Consider the following 20,685-nt stretch of genomic DNA (forward strand, 5'->3'; position numbering starts at 1 on the left):
GAGGTACATTGTTGAGGCAGAATAGTGGGAGATTTATGTTGCATCTGGCTGTTCTATACTGATCTGAGGAGTGCCTGATGCTGACAGTGAGTCCATTACAGTTCAAAGTCTCAGAATTTGTTACAGCTTCAAAATAGTCTTTTAAAAAAAAAGAGGAAAAAATGTTATTATTTCCTACTGTTTTTTCTGATCTTGCAAAGGAGCCAGGAATTTACATCTGCCACACTACAAAAGTACAATAGCTTCTGATTGACTTCAGGATACACCCAAGGGAAATTAGTCATTCCCTATTTAAAGTAACTAGAGTCTGTGGCCTTAAAGAGACACAGATCCACCTTAGCATCGGAATAATACATTTTACATTATAGAATGCTCCTGTCTTTATAAATATCACATCTTCCAACATACCGTGAATGCCACAGGAGATGCACTTTTTTTCTCAATATGTTGCTTTGTAATCAGTACAAGACAAAATTTTAAACTAGATCCAGGGCAACAAATTAAGATGTGATTTTTAGAGGCTGTAATTTACTCCAAGAAAAAAACAACACTTCTTGCAAAGGATTTAAAAAAGAGAATTACAGTTGGTGATGACAGGCAGCATGTACAATGTAATGCAAGCATCAGTGGACACCTACATCCACGATAGTTCCAATTACAGTCAAAAGCATTAAAATCAGTTCTGGTGAAAAATAATAACAATACTGCTAAAGCACTCTAAGTTTCTCTGCATTATAGAAATGCAAGTTGTTGTTCTAAATAGGGTAGGTTGCAGCCAATCACTTCCAATGATCAATTTTGTTATCATGATAAGTCACTGTACTTCAAAGTTGTGTGAAGCACTTTGAGGCATTTCAATGGGATAAGGCATTATATAAATGCAAGCATTATTTAATTTGATCATAACATTATTTATATATAATGGAATATTAAATAGGTGTGAAAGAAATATGGTTACAAGTCAAATCCTGCCCTCTATCAAAATTATTATAAGAAAACCAATATCAAAATTACAGAAAATAGTACAGATCCAAATCCCAAAGTGTATCATGGACAATTGCCTCAGAAAGAATGCCTGCTAAATAAATGTGGGGAAAAAGAAATGGGTTCATAAATTTACAGGGATGGCTAATGTCGGGTGCTAAGGTCTAATTTGTTTTAACCCTGAATTGCAGACCTATCTGCCAGTGGATTCAGGATCAGTTCTAAAAGAAAGACTTGCATTTATATAGCACCTTTCATGATATCAGGACATCCCAAAGCGCAAAGTGTTTTGCAGCTAATGAAGTACTTTCGAAGTGTAGTTACTGTTGTAATGTAGGAAACGCAGCAGCCAATTTGCGCACAGCAAGGTCCCACAAACAGCAATGATAATGACCAGATCATCTGTTTTAGTGACGTTGATTGACCGATGAATATTGGCCAGGACATCGGGGAGAACTCCCCTGCTCTTCGAAACAGTGCCATGGGATCTTTTACGTCCACCTGAGAGGGCAGATGGGGTCTCGGTTTAACGTCTCATCGGAAAGACTGCACCTACCGACAGTGCAGCACTCCCCCAGTACTGCACCGGGAGTGTCAGGCCTGGATTATGTGCTCAAGGTCTCTGGAGAGGGGCTTGAACCCACAACCTTCTGACTCAGGTGGGAGAGGGTTCTAATAAATGAAACTGGAGCTCAGTCACTTTGCAGGGTTTTCCCGCTCAACTTACCCACAGTTACAAATCTCGCAGATGCACTTTCGGGTCATCTTTGCCGGTGGGTTTTTTTTTGATTTGTTTGCAGGTTACACTCTTTGCATCTTAGGCTAGATGCTGGAGCCGGTTGGGAAGCGGCCGGAGTCTCACAGCTCAGCACGGCCGCCCTTTATTGTGTCGGGAGCGTCGCCAGGCAGGCAACCGTCACCTGGCAACCGCCGCGTCCTGGCAACGGCGCAGCGCGAGGGCGTGCGTCAGAGGTCAGAGTTTGTAGGCCTTGGCGGGCGGTTTGGAGCCTCCCGGCTGCAGGTACTTTCGCACTCGTTTCTTTGACAGGCGTCTGCTGCTCATTTGTCCGTCCCCCCCCCCCCCCCCCCGGGGGCCGGTTCGGTAAGCGGTTTGCGGTGTAATAAACGCCGCTTTTCCTTTCTGGCGCGGTGGCAGCTGCTTCAGGCCGCACCGCTGTGGCCGGGACTTTGGGCTTCCCTCCCCCCCCGCGCTGTGGCCCTCGTGGGGATGGAGCCGGGTTCACCTCTGGTGCACGGGCGCTGGGCTTCGCTGCTTTGTCCATCCCCTTTAGTGCTCAAGGGACCGAGGGATGCCCAGGAGTGCCCACTGTCCCAAAGTGGGTGGCAGGCAGGCAGTTGCCGGGGCTTAGAGCACTCGCCATGTGAGGCAGCCAGTGCCATCTGCTGCATGGGCTGGCCTCGGTGTAAAGCTTCCTTCTACCCTGCTCCAACACTGTGTGTGTGTGTCAGCCAGCCAGCCAACCCCAGCTTCAGAAAATGCAAGGCTACCCATCCGAAATGTTACCCAGCTGTCGTTTCTCTTCACTAAGCCCTGGCTCAGTGGTAGCAATCTTGCCTCTGAGTCAGACTCCAGAGACTTGAGCACAAAATCTAGGCTGAAACGCCCGGTGCAGTACTGAGGGAGTGCTGCTCTGTCGGAGGTGCCGTCTCTGAGACGTTAAACCGAGGCCATGTCTGCACTCTCGGGTGGACGTAAAAGGTCCCGTGGCCACTATTGTGAAGAAAAGTGGGGGAGTTCTCCTCGGTGCCCTGGCCAATATTTGTCCCTCAACCAACATCACTAAACAAACAGATGATCTGGTCATTAACAGATTGCTGTTTGCGGCAGCTTGCTGTGCGCAAATTGGCCGCCACGTTTCCTATATTACAACAGTGACTACACTTTATAAAAGTACTTAATTGGATGTAAAGTGCTTTTGGGATGTCCTGAGGGGGTGAAAAGCGCTATATAAATGCAAGCCTTTCTTCCTTTATTTGCAGGAGCTGTCTGACCTGCTGTGCGTTTCCCGCATTTTCTGTTTTTATTTCAGATTTCTAGCATTTGCATATATAGATGGCACCAATATAACATTTTTCCTTTTTCTACACCAGTTATCCTGTGGCCTCTCCGAGCACGACTGATAATTAGTGCCGAATTAGGATCAGTTTTTGTGCTGTAGGTCCATTTCCGCTGGTTTGAGATTGTCCAAACTCATCGCACATAGTTAGGTTTTCCAACTCTGGTTTGACGTCTTCCTGGAGGCTTTGTCACATGACCTCCCGGCTCCAAATGCTCTGCTGCACCCCCACGCTCTCGCCTTTGGTTGCCCAATACGCCCATCCTTGTGGTGCACCACTTTCCCAGGAAAGTGAACAGACTCTTCATTATCCGATTGATAGTCAAGAATCATCCAGTCAAACAGCCTTTTTTACCTCTTTCCAATATTTCTATATTTTTAACAAATGAAAATGGTAAAAAACACCATCTTTTAAATGCCCCTGTGGTTTTTCTCCTGGGTTACTTGCAGCAGTGCCCAGGAGATTAATCTTTACTTCCTGGAGTGTTGGCTACCCTGCATAGCACTCCTACAATCAGGGGTGCATCAGCTACACTGGATTTGATCCCAACAGTAAAAGGCAAGCATCTAATTCACTGAACCACCCAGTCCCTCTCCATTTACATTGTAATGATTGGGAAGAGCTGTCACAGCATCTGGTTTCAGTTGATAAAAATCACTGGCAGTGGGAGGCTCTGGCCAATCATCCCTTGGTTTTATACCCGTGCAGCTTGGTTAAACTTATTGTGGGCAGTTTTCCCTCCCATGGAAGTTCAGTAATACCAATTTGTTTTTCCTAAACCAGTACATCTACACTGTCAAAGCAATAATATAGTTCAAATTTGGAACATTAGCCTTGCTTCCCTTTTCTGATGTTCATCAGTAGTTCGGATGCTTCAACATCACAACTGATGTGGGCCGCAGCAGACCATCCCTTTAGAAGAGCAAATAAGTTAATTCCCACAGTTGCATTGTGCAGGTGCCTGCCATTTAACAGAAGAAGGAGGGAGGCTGGTGGGATCTGTAATGGTGTAGTATCTTGTCAGCATATAAGCATATTTTGTACTCTTTACCCTTTGCATGTGGGGAGTCTGTATTTCTAGCAATTCCTAGGGGTTTCAAATGGGGAAATCAGGCATTGCTGTATCTCGCTAACCAGATCAAAGAAAGGGAGATCATACTGTTTAATGTAACTGAACCTAGAGGAGCCATGTACAGAGTTGACGTCCACCTGGGATATAAAACTAGAAACCTGGCAGGAGAACATATTTCTACTGGGTGTAGAAGAAGTACCTCCACTCAATATTGAGTGCCTTCTCAGCACCTGACAGAAAGGCGCTGATGGGATACTGGAATCTGATAGATCACGTGCAAGCCCCCTTAGGGTGTCAGAATGGTTTTCACATATCCCACATGATTACTGTACATGGCCAGGGCTCTTAGAATTCTGATGCCCCCAAAGCCAATTTCTTTAGCCAGTCTTGTCTCTGTGTTGAGAATGTAGATTCTGCAGCTAGGCTCCTGAGGTACAGAGAGCGCACCTAGCTGCAAGGGTTGCAGAGGTGCATGGCTGTTCGGTAGCCTGGACTACAGAATGGGTGCCCAGCTGCGGGGGGCATGAGGAGGGAATAGTGGTCCAAAGATATTACGGTTTTGGCGGTTATATTTTTAGCATTTAAAGATATTTTGCGTTCGTTTACAACAAGGAAAAATTATTGCTTCCTTTGTTTTTCTGTTACAAATACATGAATAAATAACTTTTTGTACATGATCAAATGGGGCCTTAAATATAACGCAATGGAGAATGCAGATTTTCCATTCCTTGTCAACCAAAAATATTTGTTTTAATCAGCCAAATTACTTTTAAGATAAAAATGAAAAATTTTCATAGTCATATCCTTGTAAGATTTCCTGCTCCCCTCCCACTTTTGCCAATGGAATCAAAATTAGACCTATATGCTCGGTTACCACTTGATGCACTTGCTAACTGTACCTATGCTTGCCGATTGTATTGATTGGAATCAGAATCATAGAATCTTACAGCACAGAAAGAGGCCATTTGGCCCGTCGTGCTTGTGCTGACTCTTTGAAAGCTGTCCAATTTAGTCCCACACCCCAACTTTTTCCCCATAACACTGCAAATTAGTCCTCTTCAAGTGCATGTCCAATTGCCTTATGAAAATTGCTATGAAATCTGATTCCACCACCCTTACAGGTAATGTGTTCCAGATCTTAACAACCTTCGGTTTGAAAACATTTCTCCTCAGTTCCTCTCTAGTTCTTTTGACTTATTTTAAATCTGTGACCTCTGGCTACTGACCCACTTGCTATAGGAAACAGTTTCTCCCTACTTGCTCTATTAAAACCCCTTATAATTTTGAATACCTCTATTAGGTCTCCCCTTAACCTTCTTTGTTCTAAGGGGAACAATCCCCGCTTTTCCAATCTCCACATAACTGAAGCCCCTCATCCTGGTATCATCGAGGTAAACCTCGTCTGTACCCTCTTCAAGGCTTTGGCATCCTTCTTAAGTGTGGTGCGTGGAATTGTAGACAATATTCTAGCTGAGGCCTAACCAGTGATTTGTAAAGGTTTAGCAAGACTTCCTTGTTTTTGTGTTCAGTGCCCCTATTTACAAAGCCAAGTATACCATACACTTTCTTAACTGCCTTATCAACTTGCCCTGTCGCCTTCAATGAATTGTGACCATGCAGACCCAGGTCCCTCTGCTCTTGCACCCGCCTCAAAATAGCACTATTCAGATTATACTGCCTCTTCATGTTGTTCCTCCCAAAGTGCATCACTTCACACTTATCCATATTAAATTGCATCAACCACGTGTCTGCCCATTTCACCAGTCTGTCTATGTTCTCTTGAAGTCTGCTATTATCCTCCTCACTATTTACTATGTTGCCAAGTTTGTGTATCATCCGCAAACTTCAAAATTGTTCTCTCTATACCCAGGTCCAGGTCATTTATATACAACAAGAAAAACAATGGTCCTAATACCGACCCCTGGGGGACCCCACTGCAAACTTCTGTCCAGTCAGAAAAACATCCGTTCACCACTACTCTCTGCCTCCTATCCCTCAGCCAATTACGTACCCAGTTTACCATCGTCCCTTTAGTACCATGTGCTTCTATTTTCCGAATAAGTCTGTTATGTGATACTTTATCAAATGCCGTTTGAAAGTCCATATATACAACATGTACTGCACTACCTTCATCAACCCTCTCTGTTACTGCATCAAAGAACTCAGTCAGTTTAGTCAGACATGATTTGCCTTTAACAAATCCATGCAGGCTGTCCCTCATTAACCCATGCTTCACTAAGTGCAAATTAGGGGTTACGGGGAGCGGGCAGGAAATTGGACATGAATTTAGATTTGAGGTTAGGATCAGATCAGCCATGATCTTATTGAATGGCGGAGCAGGCTCGAGGGGCCGACTGGCCTACTCCTGCTCCTATTTCTTATGTTCTTATGTTCTTGATGATGGTCTCTAGTAGTTTTCCCACCACTGGTGTTAGACTGATTGACCTATTGTTACAAGGTTTATCCCTCTCCCCTTTTTTAAACAGGGGTGTAACATTTGTAATCCTCCAGTCCTCTTGCACTGCTCCCATATCCAAAGAGGATTAAAAGATTGTGGTCAGTGCTTCTGTTATCTCCACCCTAGCTTCCCTCAGCAAGCTAGGATGCATCTCATCTGGACCAGGTGACTTGTTAACTTTGAGTGATTCCAACCTATTTAGTACCTCCTTTCTATTTTTACCCTGTCCAATATCTCTACTCCCCCCCCGCCCGTTCCCCCGTTCCCCCAACATTAACTTCATCCTCTTTTGTGAAGACAGATGCAAAGTACTCATTCAATACCTCAGTCATGCACTCTGCCTCCACAAGATTTTCTTTTTTGTCCCTCATTGGCCCCACCATTCCTTTAACTATCCTTTTACTTTTTATATGTTTAAAAAAAATTTTGGGGTTTCCTTTTTATATTACCCACTAATCTTTTCTCATACACTCTCTTTGCCCTTCTTATATCCTTTTTCAGTTCCCCCCTGCACTCTTGGTATTCTGCTTGGTAATCTGTACCTGACATTTGCCATAAACCCCTTTTGTGTTTTATTTTAACTTCTATTTCCTTTGCCATTCAGGGAACTCTAACTTTGGATGCGCCATCTTTCCTCCTTATGGGAATATGCTTGATTTGTACTATCTCCGCCTTGAAGGCCTGCCATTGCTCATTTACTGTTTTCCTGGCCAATTTTTGTTTCCAGTCCACCTGTGCTAGATCACTGCAATTGGCTCTCTTCCAGCTGGATATTTTCACCTATGATTTTTCTTTGTCCCTTTGCAAAACAACTTTAAACCTAATTATATTATGATCACTTACCCAGATGTTCTCCCACTGAAACACACTCCACTTGCCTTACTTCATTCCCCAGAACTAGATCCAGCACTGCTTCCTTTCTCCTGTACTTGATTGCAAGCATAGGCATTCAAAGTGTTTGTCATTGGATTTGCTCAAATATGTTCCAGTCCATGTTGAATCACTTTAATACGTTCCATACAAAAGAAATCAATCAGCTTTGGTTTCCTCCCCCGATATACTGCCACATCATCTCTGGAATTAAAAAGAATTGAGTGTCTGACGCAGTAAGCTCAGGTGAAGTGTAGCCTAATGAGTACAACAGGAGAGAAACAGAGGGTGTGAGAACGCATTGTATACAGGGATAGTGAGAAAGACAATTTGGCAGCGGCAGGGAGGCTAGGAGAGCAGGGAAAGATGCAGCAACAGGCTCAGGCAGTCTGAGAGGAAGTGAGATGTGGCACAGGGAGGAAGAAGAAGAAGAACCACTTGCATTTATATAGCGTCTTTCACATCCTCGGGATGTCCCAAAGCTACACACAGTTGTAATGTAGGGAAATATAGCAGCCAATTTGTGCATAGCAAATTACAGCAAACAACAAATTAGATAAAGGAAAGAAAGAACATGCATTTTTATAGTGTCTTTCACATCCTCGGGACATCCCGAAGTGCTTCACAATCAATTAATTACTTTTGAAGTGTAGTCACTGTTGTAACGTAAGGAATGTGGCAGTCAATACAGCAAGGTGCCACAGCAATGGGATAATGACCAGATAATCTGTTAGTGATGTTGGTTGAGGGATAAATATTGGCCAGGACAAAGGGAGTACTCCCCTGCTCTTCTTTGAATAGTGCCATGGGATCTTTTACTACCACTGAGAGGGCAGATTGGACCTCGGTTTAATGTCTCATCTGAATGACGGCGCCTCCGACAGTGCAGCACTCCTTCAATACTGCACTGAAGTGTCAGCCGAGATTACGTGCTCACCTCTCTCGAGTGTGACTTGAACCAACAACCTTCTGACTCAGAGACCATTGCTACTGCTGAGCCAAGACTAATACGTGGTAGGAAACGTGTCAGCCAATTTGTGCACAGCAAGTTTCCACAAACAGCAATGAGATAATGACCAGTTAATCTGTTTCTGGTAGTGGTGGTTGAGGTATAACTATTGCCCAGGACATTCCTTGCTCGTCTTCTAATAGTGCAAAGGATCTGGTGCAAACTGGTTTCAACCTTGGACCTCCAAGAAATGCACTGTTACTTCAGGATTATTTCTTCATGGACTTGCAAATGTTGCTGTGGGAGACACACTATTACTCCACAGACCTGCACACATTGCTGCGGGAGATACACTTACTCCATGGATCTGCACACATTGCTGTGGGAGATACATTATTACTCCTTGGACCTGCACACGTTGCTGTGGGAGATACACTATTACTCCATGGACTTGCACACGTTGCTGTGGGAGATACACTATTACTCCATGGACCTGCACACATTGCTGTGGGAGATACACTATTACTCCACGGACCTGCACACATTGCTGCGGGAGACACACGATTACTCCACAGACCTGCACACATTGCTGTGGGAGATACACTATTACTCCACGGACCTGCACACATTGCTGTGGGAGATACACTATTACTCCACAGACCTGCACACATTGCTGTGGGAGATACACTATTACTCCACAGACCTGCACACGTTGCTGTGGGAGATACACTATTACTCCGTGGACCTGCACACGTTGCTGTGGGAGATACACTATTACTCCACGGACCTGCACACATTGCTGTGGGAGATACACTATTACTCCACGGACCTGCACACATTGCTGCGGGAGACACACGATTACTCCACAGACCTGCACACATTGCTGTGGGAGATACACTATTACTCCACAGACCTGCACACGTTGCTGTGGGAGATACACTATTACTCCGTGGACCTGCACATGTTGCTGTGGGAGATACACTATTACTCCACGGACCTGCACACATTGCTGCGGGAGATACACTATTATTCTATAAAAATACAAGAATAAAGCATCCAGTATCCTGGTATGAGTTACATGGCATCATATCGCTTCAATTAGGATGTCACAATACAGTGATAGCTAATCTACATCTGTCCATGTCAACTTACCCTCACTGGTTTTGGCTGCTTCAGCAGTTAGTTGATACTTGTTAGTTTGCTACAGTCTCAGATTCTTCATCGTTTTAAAATATAAGTTTTACACATTACTAAAAACAATATCATGAATTGATAACCTGGATTGCTGAACAGTCTTATGTATTTGTAACATTCCTGGTATGTGGCATTCTGAATGCAGACTATGACGCTAGAATATTTAGCTTGTATTATTAACAGAATGTACAGTACTATCATTTTATTTGTATATTGTTACAGAATCAAATTCAAAATGGGTCATACTAGTTTGGAAAAAATTGTTAATCTACAAAAGAATACTGCCAACATCCGGAATATCTGTATAGTAGCTCACGTGGACCATGGTAAGATTTCTCTTCAGATTTAAAAAGGAACTTGTCAGTTCGCACTATTACCTCTCTAAAATTTAAATAGTTAGCGGTAGATATTTCCAGTGGAGAAGAGACCAATTCCCTGACATGATTAGTTTTCTGTATTGCATAGTTCCATGTCCTTGATACACTTCTCCTAGCATGTGAACAGTATGCATTTAGATCTCTTCTTGCATGTTTGGCTTCATAATAGAGCCAAGTATAATTAACAGTGTAAATGTTAACATCGCTTACTTTAATGTAAAGTACATTTAGCTAAATTTAATGGGTCAATATCAAACTATCTGAAATTGTAAAATATGGCATTTCTGGGTGACACTTAAAGCTATGTTGTGTGTGTATGTGTGTTTGTATATGTTATCCACACTGTCTATAAATTAGTGTAGGTTCTGATTGCCGTAAGCAGCCGTGAAAAACTTTATTTTAGGATTTAATACATAAATGTCTTTACCACCAAATTAAATGAGCATCTTGAAGGTTGTAAATTCGATAGTTGAAATTGTGGATTAGAATGTGGGTTTGATTTAGATTGTGGGTCTGATGCTCCAGGTTGTGGGTTTGGTGCTCTGCTCTGGACTGCGTGTTTGATGCTCTGGACTGCGTGTTTGATGCTCTGGACTGCGTGTTTGATGCTCTGGACTGCGTGTTTGATGCTCTGGACTGTGACTGGGCTTGATGCTTTAGGTTATTGAGTCACAATATTCAAAGAATTTCATGCAAGTTGTTAGCAATAAATGTACCACTAAAGCAAATGTTAATCATAAGAGGTGCATTGCATACAATTTCTGAGGTGAATCCATTTTTTAAATAGTGTGTGTCACTTTCCTCGTTTTATTGTAGCTGTTTCTTCCTGAGGTCACTACTAATGCTATCTGGTTGTGGAAACAGAATTGTTTCCCTGCTACTTTTTAGCGGGTAAATGATATCATAGACTTTGTATTCTGTGTGAAAACCCTCTTTCTCTCCCCTGTCCCACACACAAAATAATGAAGAAATGACCAACCTGATTTCCACTCTAAGCCTGTTAGAAGTGGAAATCAAGGTACATCCTTGGTCCTAAGGTTTTTCACAGCCCCTTTGGGATGTCACTTCTCAAGATCACCTATTTCCACCTCCGTAATATCACCTGTCTCCACCCCTGCCTCAGCCCATTCTGCTGCTGAAACCCTCATCCAAGCTTTTGTTATCTCCAGAATTGACTATTTCAGTGTTCTCCTAGCCGGCCTCCCATCTTCCACCCTCCATAAACCTGAGCTCATCCAAAACTTTGCTGCCCATAGTCTAACTTGCACCAAGTCCCGTTCACCCATCACCTCTGTGCTCGCTGACCTACATTGGCTCCCGGTCCTCGAACGCCTCGATTTGAAAATTCTCATCCTCATGTTCAAATCCCTCTGGCCTCGCCGCTCCCCCTCTCTGTAACCTCCTACAACCATCCAAGAACTTTGTGTTCCTCCAATTCTGGCCTGTTGCGCATCCCCGACTTCCTTCGTCCCACCATTGGCGGCCATGCTTTCAGCTGTCTAGGCCCTAAGCTCTGGAATTCCCTCCCTAAACCTCTCTATCTCTCCTCCTTTAAGACACTCCTTACAACTTACCTCTTGACCAAACTTTTGATCATCTGTCCTAATGTCTCCTTCTTTGGCTCAGTGTCAGTTTTTGTTTTTGTCTGATTATGCTCCTGTGAAACGCCTTGGGACATTTTACCATGTTAAAGACACGATATAAATGCACGTTGTTGTTGTCATTTAAATAAGTGACTAGTGATTAATAAGTGATGTTTTGAAACATCTGTGTGTTCAGTTCCAAAAATAATTTTCTTTCGTTTGAAATAAGCTTAATTTTTTGTAACGTGTATTATGTTGCACATTTTTAGGAAAAACCACCTTAGCTGACAGCCTTATTGCTAGCAATGGGATCATTTCTAATCGACTTGCAGGAAAGGTAAGCAATTAACAAAGTAGACACGTTATGTACATGGGCGAGATTCTTCTGAACAATTACTTTGTCATTAATAGAATTTAAAAAATGTTTTCTGCTATTTCTGCTTTACTGTGCATGACTTATGAAGTCATTTAATATTGTGTAGGCTTATGTTATTTCTTTGATGTGTTAATGATGCACATGAATGTTGGTTCACTTGAGATACCAAGGCAGATTTTCAGAGTCCATACCTGTGATGAGGTAATGCACCTGTGATTTTCCATTATACATCGGCAGCAAGCATGGATTTGGAAAATCAACCATATGGTGACATCACATTATATTTGTTTTGAAAAGATAGTTTGATTTAGCTATATACATTGTAAAACAAAAAATGAATTTTTAACGTAACTGCCATTAAAAACTCCACTAGCCTGGGATCAGATCTAGCAACAACAACTTGCATTTATATAGCACCTTTAACGTAGTAAAATGTCCCAAGGCACTTCACAGGAGCGTTATCAAACAAAATTTGACACCGAGCCATATAAGGAGGTATTAGGACAGGTGACCAAAAGCTTGATCAAAGAGGTAGGTTTGAAGGAGCATCTTAAAGGAGGAGAGAGAGGTAGAGAGGTTAATTGAGGGAATTCCAGAGCTTAGGGCCTAGGCAACTGAAGGCACGGCCGCCAATGGTGGAGTGATTAAAATCGAGGCTAGGCAAGAATTGGAGGAGCACAGAGATCTTGGAGGGTTGTAGGGTTGGAGGACGGTACAGAGATAGGGAGGAGTGTGGCCATGGAGGGATTTGAAAACAAGGATCTGAATTTTAAAATCGAGGCGTTCCCAGACCGGGAGCCAATGTAGGTCAGTGAGCACAGGGGTGATGGGTGAATGGGACTTGGTGCGAGATATGATATGGACAGCAGAGTTTTGGATGAGCTCAAGTTTATGGAGGGTGGAAGATGTGAGATAGCAGAAGATAACAATCCAGAATCTTAGGGCACATTTACTCCAATAAAAGAAAAACTTGCATTCATATAGTGCCTTTCATGTCCCAAAGCGATTTACAGTCAATGAAGTACTTTTGAAGTGTAGTCACAGTTGTAATGTTGGAAACATGGTAGGTAATTTGGATACAGCAAGGTTCCACAAACAGCAATGTGATAATGACCAGATAATCTGTTTTAATGATGTTGGTTGAGGGATAAATATTGGCCAGGGCACCGGGGAGAACTCCCCTGCTCTTCTTCAAATAGTGCCATGGGATCTTTTATGTCCACCTGGGAGGGCAGCCTGGGCCTCAGTTTAATCCGAAAGACGGCGCTTCTGACAGTGCAGCACTCCTTCAGTACTGCACTGGAGTGTCAGCCAAGATTTTGTGCTGAAGTTTTATAATGCTACGATTATAATGTTAACTGAGCTAAATCAGGAGTCAGGGTCTTACCTGACTCTGGAATGGACAGGAGTGAGATTGCCTGGAGGAGCCTCACTCCACTCTAGAGTCAAGTTCATTGTGAAGTACAAACCACGTCTCACTGGCTGACATAGTATAAATGTACCCATGTACGTTATTAGAAAACTGACCAACCCGTCAGTTGCAGTAACTCCAGTTGTTGGTTCATAGGACAAGTTAACTGTCTTGACTCTTAAAACATTGAGCAGTGATACAGCCTATTGGAGCAAAAGCACATGGTGCTGGTGACTGCTGGGATGCAGGAAGAACTTCCTTGCAGCACTGAGCTCAAAATTTCTGCTACATTCCACGGGAGGCACTGAGCAGAAGAAATGTGTGTTCGCAGAAGGGAGGGAGAAAAATTGGAGGGAGAACAACCCGGGGGCTGTGCTCGAGCATTTCCTGACAGTTAGTTCAAAATAGTATTAGCATACATCGGAGACATGATTACCTAGCCGCCCTTTCTGCTGCAGTTGGTGTGTGTACCCGTTGGGACTAAGGGAGTTGGCAGAATATATAAATATTTCTCTATAAAAATATATAAATTGCAATAATTTATTGTGAATCATACAGAGCCAAGTATTTTAATTCAATGTTAGTTGGATTTTATTTTGTGAGGAGTCTGCAGTTTTTAAAATTAGCTTAAAAAGTTTTTTTATTGGAAAATGTGAGCGTTATTTATGGTTTTGCATCATTGTGATTCTTTTTAATCTAATAGTTGATGTCACACATTTCTCACAGTTTTTTTGGGGTTTGGACCACAGCTGTAATGTTTAGCTGCTAACCAAGCCTGTCCTTTTAAGGCCACTGCTGAGTTACATCTCGTGGGGAAGTGGTGTAAATAGGTCCTGAGGTCAGTTAGAGTCTAATTGTTGTTCTTGGAAGTTTCTCTGAATTTGCAGCTGCTTCCCCCTCCCCTTGTTATTTCAACAAACTCTTACATTATAAAAGGTCACAGAAAAACAGTAGGAAATTATATTTTTCCTTTTTGTATACTTTTTTGCAAGATTGTTCAGTTGTTATGTTGCTGTTTTATTCAAAATGTGATACCTGGAGAACGATGGATGCTCTCAAAACAGCCAAATAAATAGACTTGACCACTTGTGTTGTAAATTAATGCAACTGATTCGTAAAAATTGTAAGTGATAACTTGGGGAAAGAGCGAACCACCAGTTTAAATTGCACATCTGTTGTATAAAATGGGCTGAAAGTCCTTCCTTTGTTCTTTGCAGTTGCGGTACATGGACAGCCGAGAAGATGAGCAGATCAGAGGAATCACGATGAAATCCAGTTCTATATCATTGCACTTCAGTACAGGTAAGTCATTTCAACGACTTACACACCCTCTACTAATTTTATGTAAAATGCTTATTATGTTTTGGCATTGCTTGGTTTCTAGTGGAATCGGTTGGGTCAGTGAATTGGAATATGTTGTTGTTGGTTTCATATCTTCACACTTTTGACTCGTCCTTTGGAGAGAATAGTGTGAAGTAGTGGAAGGATTCGCAGGCTGATTAATAGTCTTGACAAGACTGCGAGGAGAACGCTACTTTCGTACGCAGTAGCCATCTTTATACCAGTCGATAAGGTAGTTAGTCCTGTATGGCAGGAAGGCTTTATGGGCTCCCACAACCCATACGATGAGGGGGGGCACCCACACCCACACCTGGATGTCAACCAAAAATTCAGTCACCGGGACCACGGTTCGAACTCTTCACCTTCTGACTCAGAGGTAGGAATGTTTCCCCTAAGCCAAAGGGTTGCTCACTAGAATATGTTGAAACACCACTTTGTAGTGAAAAGTTGCAGTTTTCAAATTAATGAACCGTAGAGATTTACAGCACAGTAGGAGGCCATTTGACCCATTGTGCCTGTCATTGCTCTTTGCTGGAGAAGTTCAAAACTAATCCCACTGTCTTGCTCTCTTCCCATAGCCCTGTATCTTCCTCTGCTTCAAATATTTATCCACATTTTATCTTGAGATGCAGTGGTCTCTGCCTCAACCACTCCCTGTTTCTTCCATGCTCCAACAACCCTCTGTATAAAGAAATTTCTCCTAATCACTCTCAATTTTTAATTGGTGATCTCTTGTTGCTGACTGCCAGACCAGATGAAAGAATCTTTCCCTATTATCCTATCAAAACCTGTCACAATTTTTAAAAACCTCTATTAAATCTCTTCTTAGTCTTCTCTGCTCCAATGGAAGTAGTGCCAGTATCCAAAGTCTCTTCTCATAACTATAAATATTGACTTTTTTCTTTGGGATGAATCCTTGAGATTAAAGTCACTATGGGGTATTACCCTGGGTAAACATGTTTTTTTAAAAAAACTTCAGGTGAGCTCACCTGTCCACCAATGCATCCACAACTGTAATAACCTGAGGTGGTTGAGGCTGAAGAGGAACTCCTCTGAAAATATCAATGAGTTTGGTTCGCTGAGAATGAGTGATCACAAAAGTCCTTTCACTGGTTCTGTTCTCGTGTACTGGATGGTAGGAATCCAGACTTAAGCTTGAAAATCACAACATTAAACTTCAAAACAGAGAAGGTTTAAGTACAGTTTACTGGACAACCATACCCTGGATTTGATTAATAAAAATGACCTATGAATATTGATATTTGTACACTTTTTGATAACGTAATGTTGCTTGTTTCACAGATAATCAAGAGTACCTCATCAATATGATAGATTCCCCTGGCCATGTGGATTTTTCCTCTGAAGTATCTACTGCCGTGCGTGTGTGTGACGGTGCTGTTGTAATGGTAGATGTTGTTGAAGGTGTTTGTCCTCAGGTAAACTAAAGGAACATGTTCTAAATGTAAACCATAACCATTGGTAGTTTGTTTTTAGTATATATTAGTTTTAGAATATATTGGGGTGTCATTGCCTTCATCAGAAGAGGGGATAAATTTAATGGAGAAGATTTGACTAGGGACATTACATTTCTTCAGTACTGTGGTGTATAACAGCTTATTTGTTGAAATTAGTTCTTAATTTTCCTAGGCACGATTAACATAAGTTTTTTTTTAGCAGATTTTGCAGCTAAGTAGGGTAATAAGAATGCAACTCCATGATTTTAATGCCAAAATGACAAAGATTTAATTTGCTGTACTGTGAATGTTGCATTAATTCTTTCCAAATAGAAGTCAGTAGAACTGTCGCTGTTTCATTTCCAGACGCAGGCAGTGTTACGCCAGACCTGGTTGGAAAACATTAGTCCCGTTTTAGTCATTAACAAAATAGACCGACTGATAATTGAGCTAAAGCTGACTCCACTTGAAGCTTATATTCACTTACAGAAGATCCTAGAGCAGGTAAGAAAAAGCTGCTTTTATTTCGCACAGTTCTTATTTCCACTACCAGCAATGGTTCTCATTATTTTTCATCCTTATTATGGCCTTCTATATATTCTTACTGCAAATAAATAATTAGTTGTGTGACAATATAAAAGAGCCGTTAATACTTTTTAAAGAAATTTCAATAGAATTGGCTCCAAAAATATGCTTGGAATGAGTCATTTGCTGTGATTGAAGTTGAAGATAAAAGCTCTTGGCTCCCATTTTGGGAAAGTTTTATTCATTATATTTCTGAAGACTTTTCATTATTTTAGTGACACCTGAAAAGACTTCAGGCTTCCCTGTGTGTTTCTGTGCCCAGAATAGTTTAAAATATCATGCTAATTAAGGCAGGCGGTGAGAGCACTCAAGGGTGGAGGGGAATTTGAGGACCGGGGCACTGTGTTGAGGGGCTGTAGTATTGAAGCACGTGGGGGAGGCTTAGGTTTTGGAGCACGGGGGTGTGGAGATGCTGAAGTTTCGAAGCTAGGGCCTGGGGTTACTTGGAGTGTGGGGACACCGAGAGGGGTCAAGGATAGAGATTGCGGAGGTAGGGAGGTGTAAGTAATCTATTTTAAAGGGTTTAGACTTTAAGCAAAAAAGCTTGCAAGGTGTTTTGTTCCAAAGTATAATAGCTTTATTAAGAAGTTATAATAAGTAACAAAGATGTTAAAATACAAGAGTACAATTGAACATAATACAACCTGACAAAGCTTATTACTGTACAAAGATTCGAGGTGCACCTCTTAAAGGTCTTTGATTAGTTGAGCGGCCCAGCCTCGCTCCGAGAACGTTCTAATCAATACGAAGAGGTACCCAACTTCATTTATGTTTTAGACACAGTTAGCTGTATATGGGCCTCCCATCGATCATCCTCTCTGTCCCACGGGGCTGCCATCAGTCCTACCCCCTTTGCACACATCTGACTTTACCACCTCCCTCATGATTAGTTGCCTCTGAGATGTCAAGAACTCTTATCTTTATCTAAAGCATAATAAGGCTAGAGACAGCTCCTCTTTCCTAACTTATAAGCAGGAGATAGGGATGACACTAGATGCTCATTACTTAGAGGCCCTCTCTTGCACAAGGTCATTAAGACGCTTGTTTTGGATAGGCAGTAAGCCTTTATTCACAGGGAAAACTGACATAATGCTTTTCCCTAACAAGGTTAACAATATTATAGAAAGCTTGTATAAGGCTTTTCTTACAGAAGAAATCTGTGAGGACTTGGGGACAAGGTGTGGGAATCCTTAGGGGGATATGAGCACTGTGAGGAGTGGGGGTAATGGAGCCAGAAGCACTGTTGGGGACGGGGAGGGGTGACAACATTTGTGGGGTCAGACCATGGCTTCAGGTACAGGCCCATTTCTGGCTATAGAGCATTGACCAAGATCTTGCAGTAAAGAACAAAGTAAAGATTGGAAGTGGCCAGGCCTGGGACCAGTCCAAGTGCTAGCCGGGAGCGTAACAAACACAACAACTTGAAGTCGACCCACAGTGGGCTGCCTGGGCTGGGCAGAGTAGGGGCCCTGGCCCTGGTGTTGCTGCTTGGAGAGTGGTATGGAGTTAATGGGCCAAGAGCTCATCATGTTGGGCTCAATATTGTGCATTGGCAGAGAGGTTGGTTGCATGTGTTAGGCCCAAAGGAAAAAGACTGAAGACCAGAATGGCGTACAAGGCTGAGACTTCTGAGAGAGGGGCAGGCCTGTTGGCAGAAGTTCTGACCAATTGGTTTCCTGATGGGATCCACAAGCCCCAGTAGGAAAGAAGAACAGGAGGAAACTAGCGGAGCTGTGGGAGTTGTGTGTCATAGAGGTGGGGTGCCTAAAATATTTAGATTTCAGGACTAAGGGAAGGGGGAACATGAGAGTAATTGTCATGAGAGCAACAAAACATTTTTGAATCATTTATTTTGTGATTATTAATTGTTTGCTTCTTGTGACTAAGATAAATTTTTTAAGAAATAGTAAAATTCAGTCTGTTGAGGTGATTTCTGATTGATTGATTGATTGATTATACTTAGATTAGCAGAAACCAATGACTTCAATATAAGTGAAATGGTAGTCTTAGACAAGTAAATCCCCAGGATAGATGGCATTTATCCCAGAGTGCTGAGACAGACTAAAGGGGAGATTTGTGAGGCATTGACAATCATTATGACGGAATCAGAGTACATAGAAGAAGTACCAGTAGATGGGAAACAGACTAACGTGGTGCCCATATTCAAAAAGGGAGACAAAACAGACACCAGCAACTGCAGACCCATTAGTCTTCCATTTCATGTAAAATAATGGAATTGATTATCAGGAGTAAATCTGAGGACTACAATAATAACCTAGTAAACAGCAGTCAGCATTCATTCAGAAGGGGAAAATCCTGCCTAATCAATCTCCTTGAGGAAGTGAGAACACAAGTGGATTGTGGAAAGCCCTTCAAAGTGGTGTACCTAGGCTTCCGAAAGACACCTGACAAAGTTTCACACAAAAGGCTATTATTTAAACCCAAAGCTGTAGGGGTTCAGGGTAAACTCTGGGAATGGATAAAAAATTTGACTGAAGGATAGAAAACAATGAATACTCGTTAGAGGAGTTTTCTTGGGATGGGGGGAGATGTACTGAATGGGGCACCCAGGGCTTGGTGTTGAGACCACTACTATTTCTAATTTACATAAATGACTTGGATTCAGCAACTCAATGCAAAGTGATCAAATTTGCAAATGGCACCAAACTAGGAGTGGAAGTGGAATCAGGAGGCAGTGCAGAAATTATAGAGTGAGTTCTATAAAATAAGTGGGCACAGCAATGGCAGAAGAAATTTAATATATCTTAAGTGTAAAATAATGCACATTGGAAGAAAATATAAGGGACACATACTCCATGAATGGATTGAAATAGCCAAGAATGAAGGCAAAAGAGGAGCGAGTCTTTGGCTTAGTGGTAGCGTTCCCACCCCTGAGTCAGAAAGGTTGGGTTTGGGCCCCACTCCATTGCCGGCTCTGAACACTGGATTGACGTCCAGCAGGGATCCTATGGTCTGATGAGTGGCCCCCCATCGTAAAAAGTAGGTGGGGCTGTTTATCCTTGGTTGCAGCTCACCTAGGAAAAAGTGCTCCATACGTAAAAACTATGAGAAAGGCAATGGGAAACCACCTCAGCTACTCTTCCCTAATGAGTGGCTCAAGATCCTAGGGCAGAACGCAACGGACGGACAGAAGGCAAAAGAGACCTAGGAAATCTTATTAGACTCAAAACTCAACAAGTCCAACTAATGCAGAGCAGCAATCAACAAAACCAATAGAATGTTGAACAACGTAGCCAAAGCAGTAGAATACAGAGAAAGTCATGTATGCAGCTTGGTCAAGACTTCTCTGTGTTGTACTGTTTTGACTAGTGCGCTTTGAGTACTGTGACCAATTCTAGTTGCTGAATCATTCAAGCACCAGAAGAAGTGCAGCAAACAGCCACAGGTTGGCTGTCAAAGTTCTGAGTAACAAGGAAATCTGGAGGGAATTGGGCTTTTCAGCTGGAAATGAGTCTTCTAAGAGGTGATTTTTTTTTTAAGAAAAGGACTTACATCTATATAGTGCCTTTCACGTCCATAGGATGTGCCAAAACGCTTCACAGCCAATTAATTACTTTTGAAGTATAATCATTGTTGTTCTGTAGACACATGCGACAGGCAATTTGTGCGCAGCAAGGTCCCACAAACAGTACTGAAATGAATGACTAGTTAATCTGCTTTTGGTGGTGTTGGTTAAGGGATGCATGTTGGCCAGGATACACACAAGGTATACAAAATTGTTAAGGGAACATAACTTCAAATTAAGTTGCAAGTGTAGGACAAGGGGATACAAGTTCAAATTAATAAAAGGCTAATTTAACACTGTCAGTAATTTCTTTACACAAAGAACAATCAACATGTGAAATAGACTTCCAGGAAGAGCTGCGGAGACAAAAACCCTGGAATCATTTAAGAAACAGTTGGATGCTGCATTGGGGGAGGGGTTTAGGGT

At 42.3% G+C, this 20,685-nt stretch overlaps 2 protein-coding genes across 2 annotated transcripts in view; one reads left to right on the top strand and one right to left on the bottom strand.

Moving 5' to 3' along the window:
• saxo2 (stabilizer of axonemal microtubules 2) overlaps nt 1-1,877 on the bottom strand; it is a 60,897-nt gene extending 59,020 nt beyond the window's left edge. The window contains exon 1 of the mRNA XM_067971176.1: nt 1,712-1,877. Coding sequence (XP_067827277.1) covers nt 1,712-1,749 — 38 coding nt within the window. The 5' untranslated portion in view covers nt 1,750-1,877. The remainder of the gene's footprint in view (nt 1-1,711) is intronic.
• Nucleotides 1,878-1,956: 79 nt separating this feature from the next.
• Nucleotides 1,957-20,685, top strand: part of efl1 (elongation factor like GTPase 1) — a 228,278-nt gene continuing 209,549 nt past the window's right edge. The window contains exons 1-6 of the mRNA XM_067971612.1: nt 1,957-2,005; nt 9,829-9,932; nt 11,836-11,903; nt 14,571-14,655; nt 15,997-16,130; nt 16,515-16,652. Of these exons, the coding sequence (XP_067827713.1) occupies nt 9,842-9,932; nt 11,836-11,903; nt 14,571-14,655; nt 15,997-16,130; nt 16,515-16,652 (516 nt within the window). The 5' untranslated portion in view covers nt 1,957-2,005; nt 9,829-9,841. The remainder of the gene's footprint in view (nt 2,006-9,828; nt 9,933-11,835; nt 11,904-14,570; nt 14,656-15,996; nt 16,131-16,514; nt 16,653-20,685) is intronic.

This window comes from Heptranchias perlo, chromosome 34 (genome assembly GCF_035084215.1).
Source record: "Heptranchias perlo isolate sHepPer1 chromosome 34, sHepPer1.hap1, whole genome shotgun sequence".
Classification (NCBI taxonomy): Eukaryota; Metazoa; Chordata; class Chondrichthyes; order Hexanchiformes; family Hexanchidae; genus Heptranchias; species Heptranchias perlo.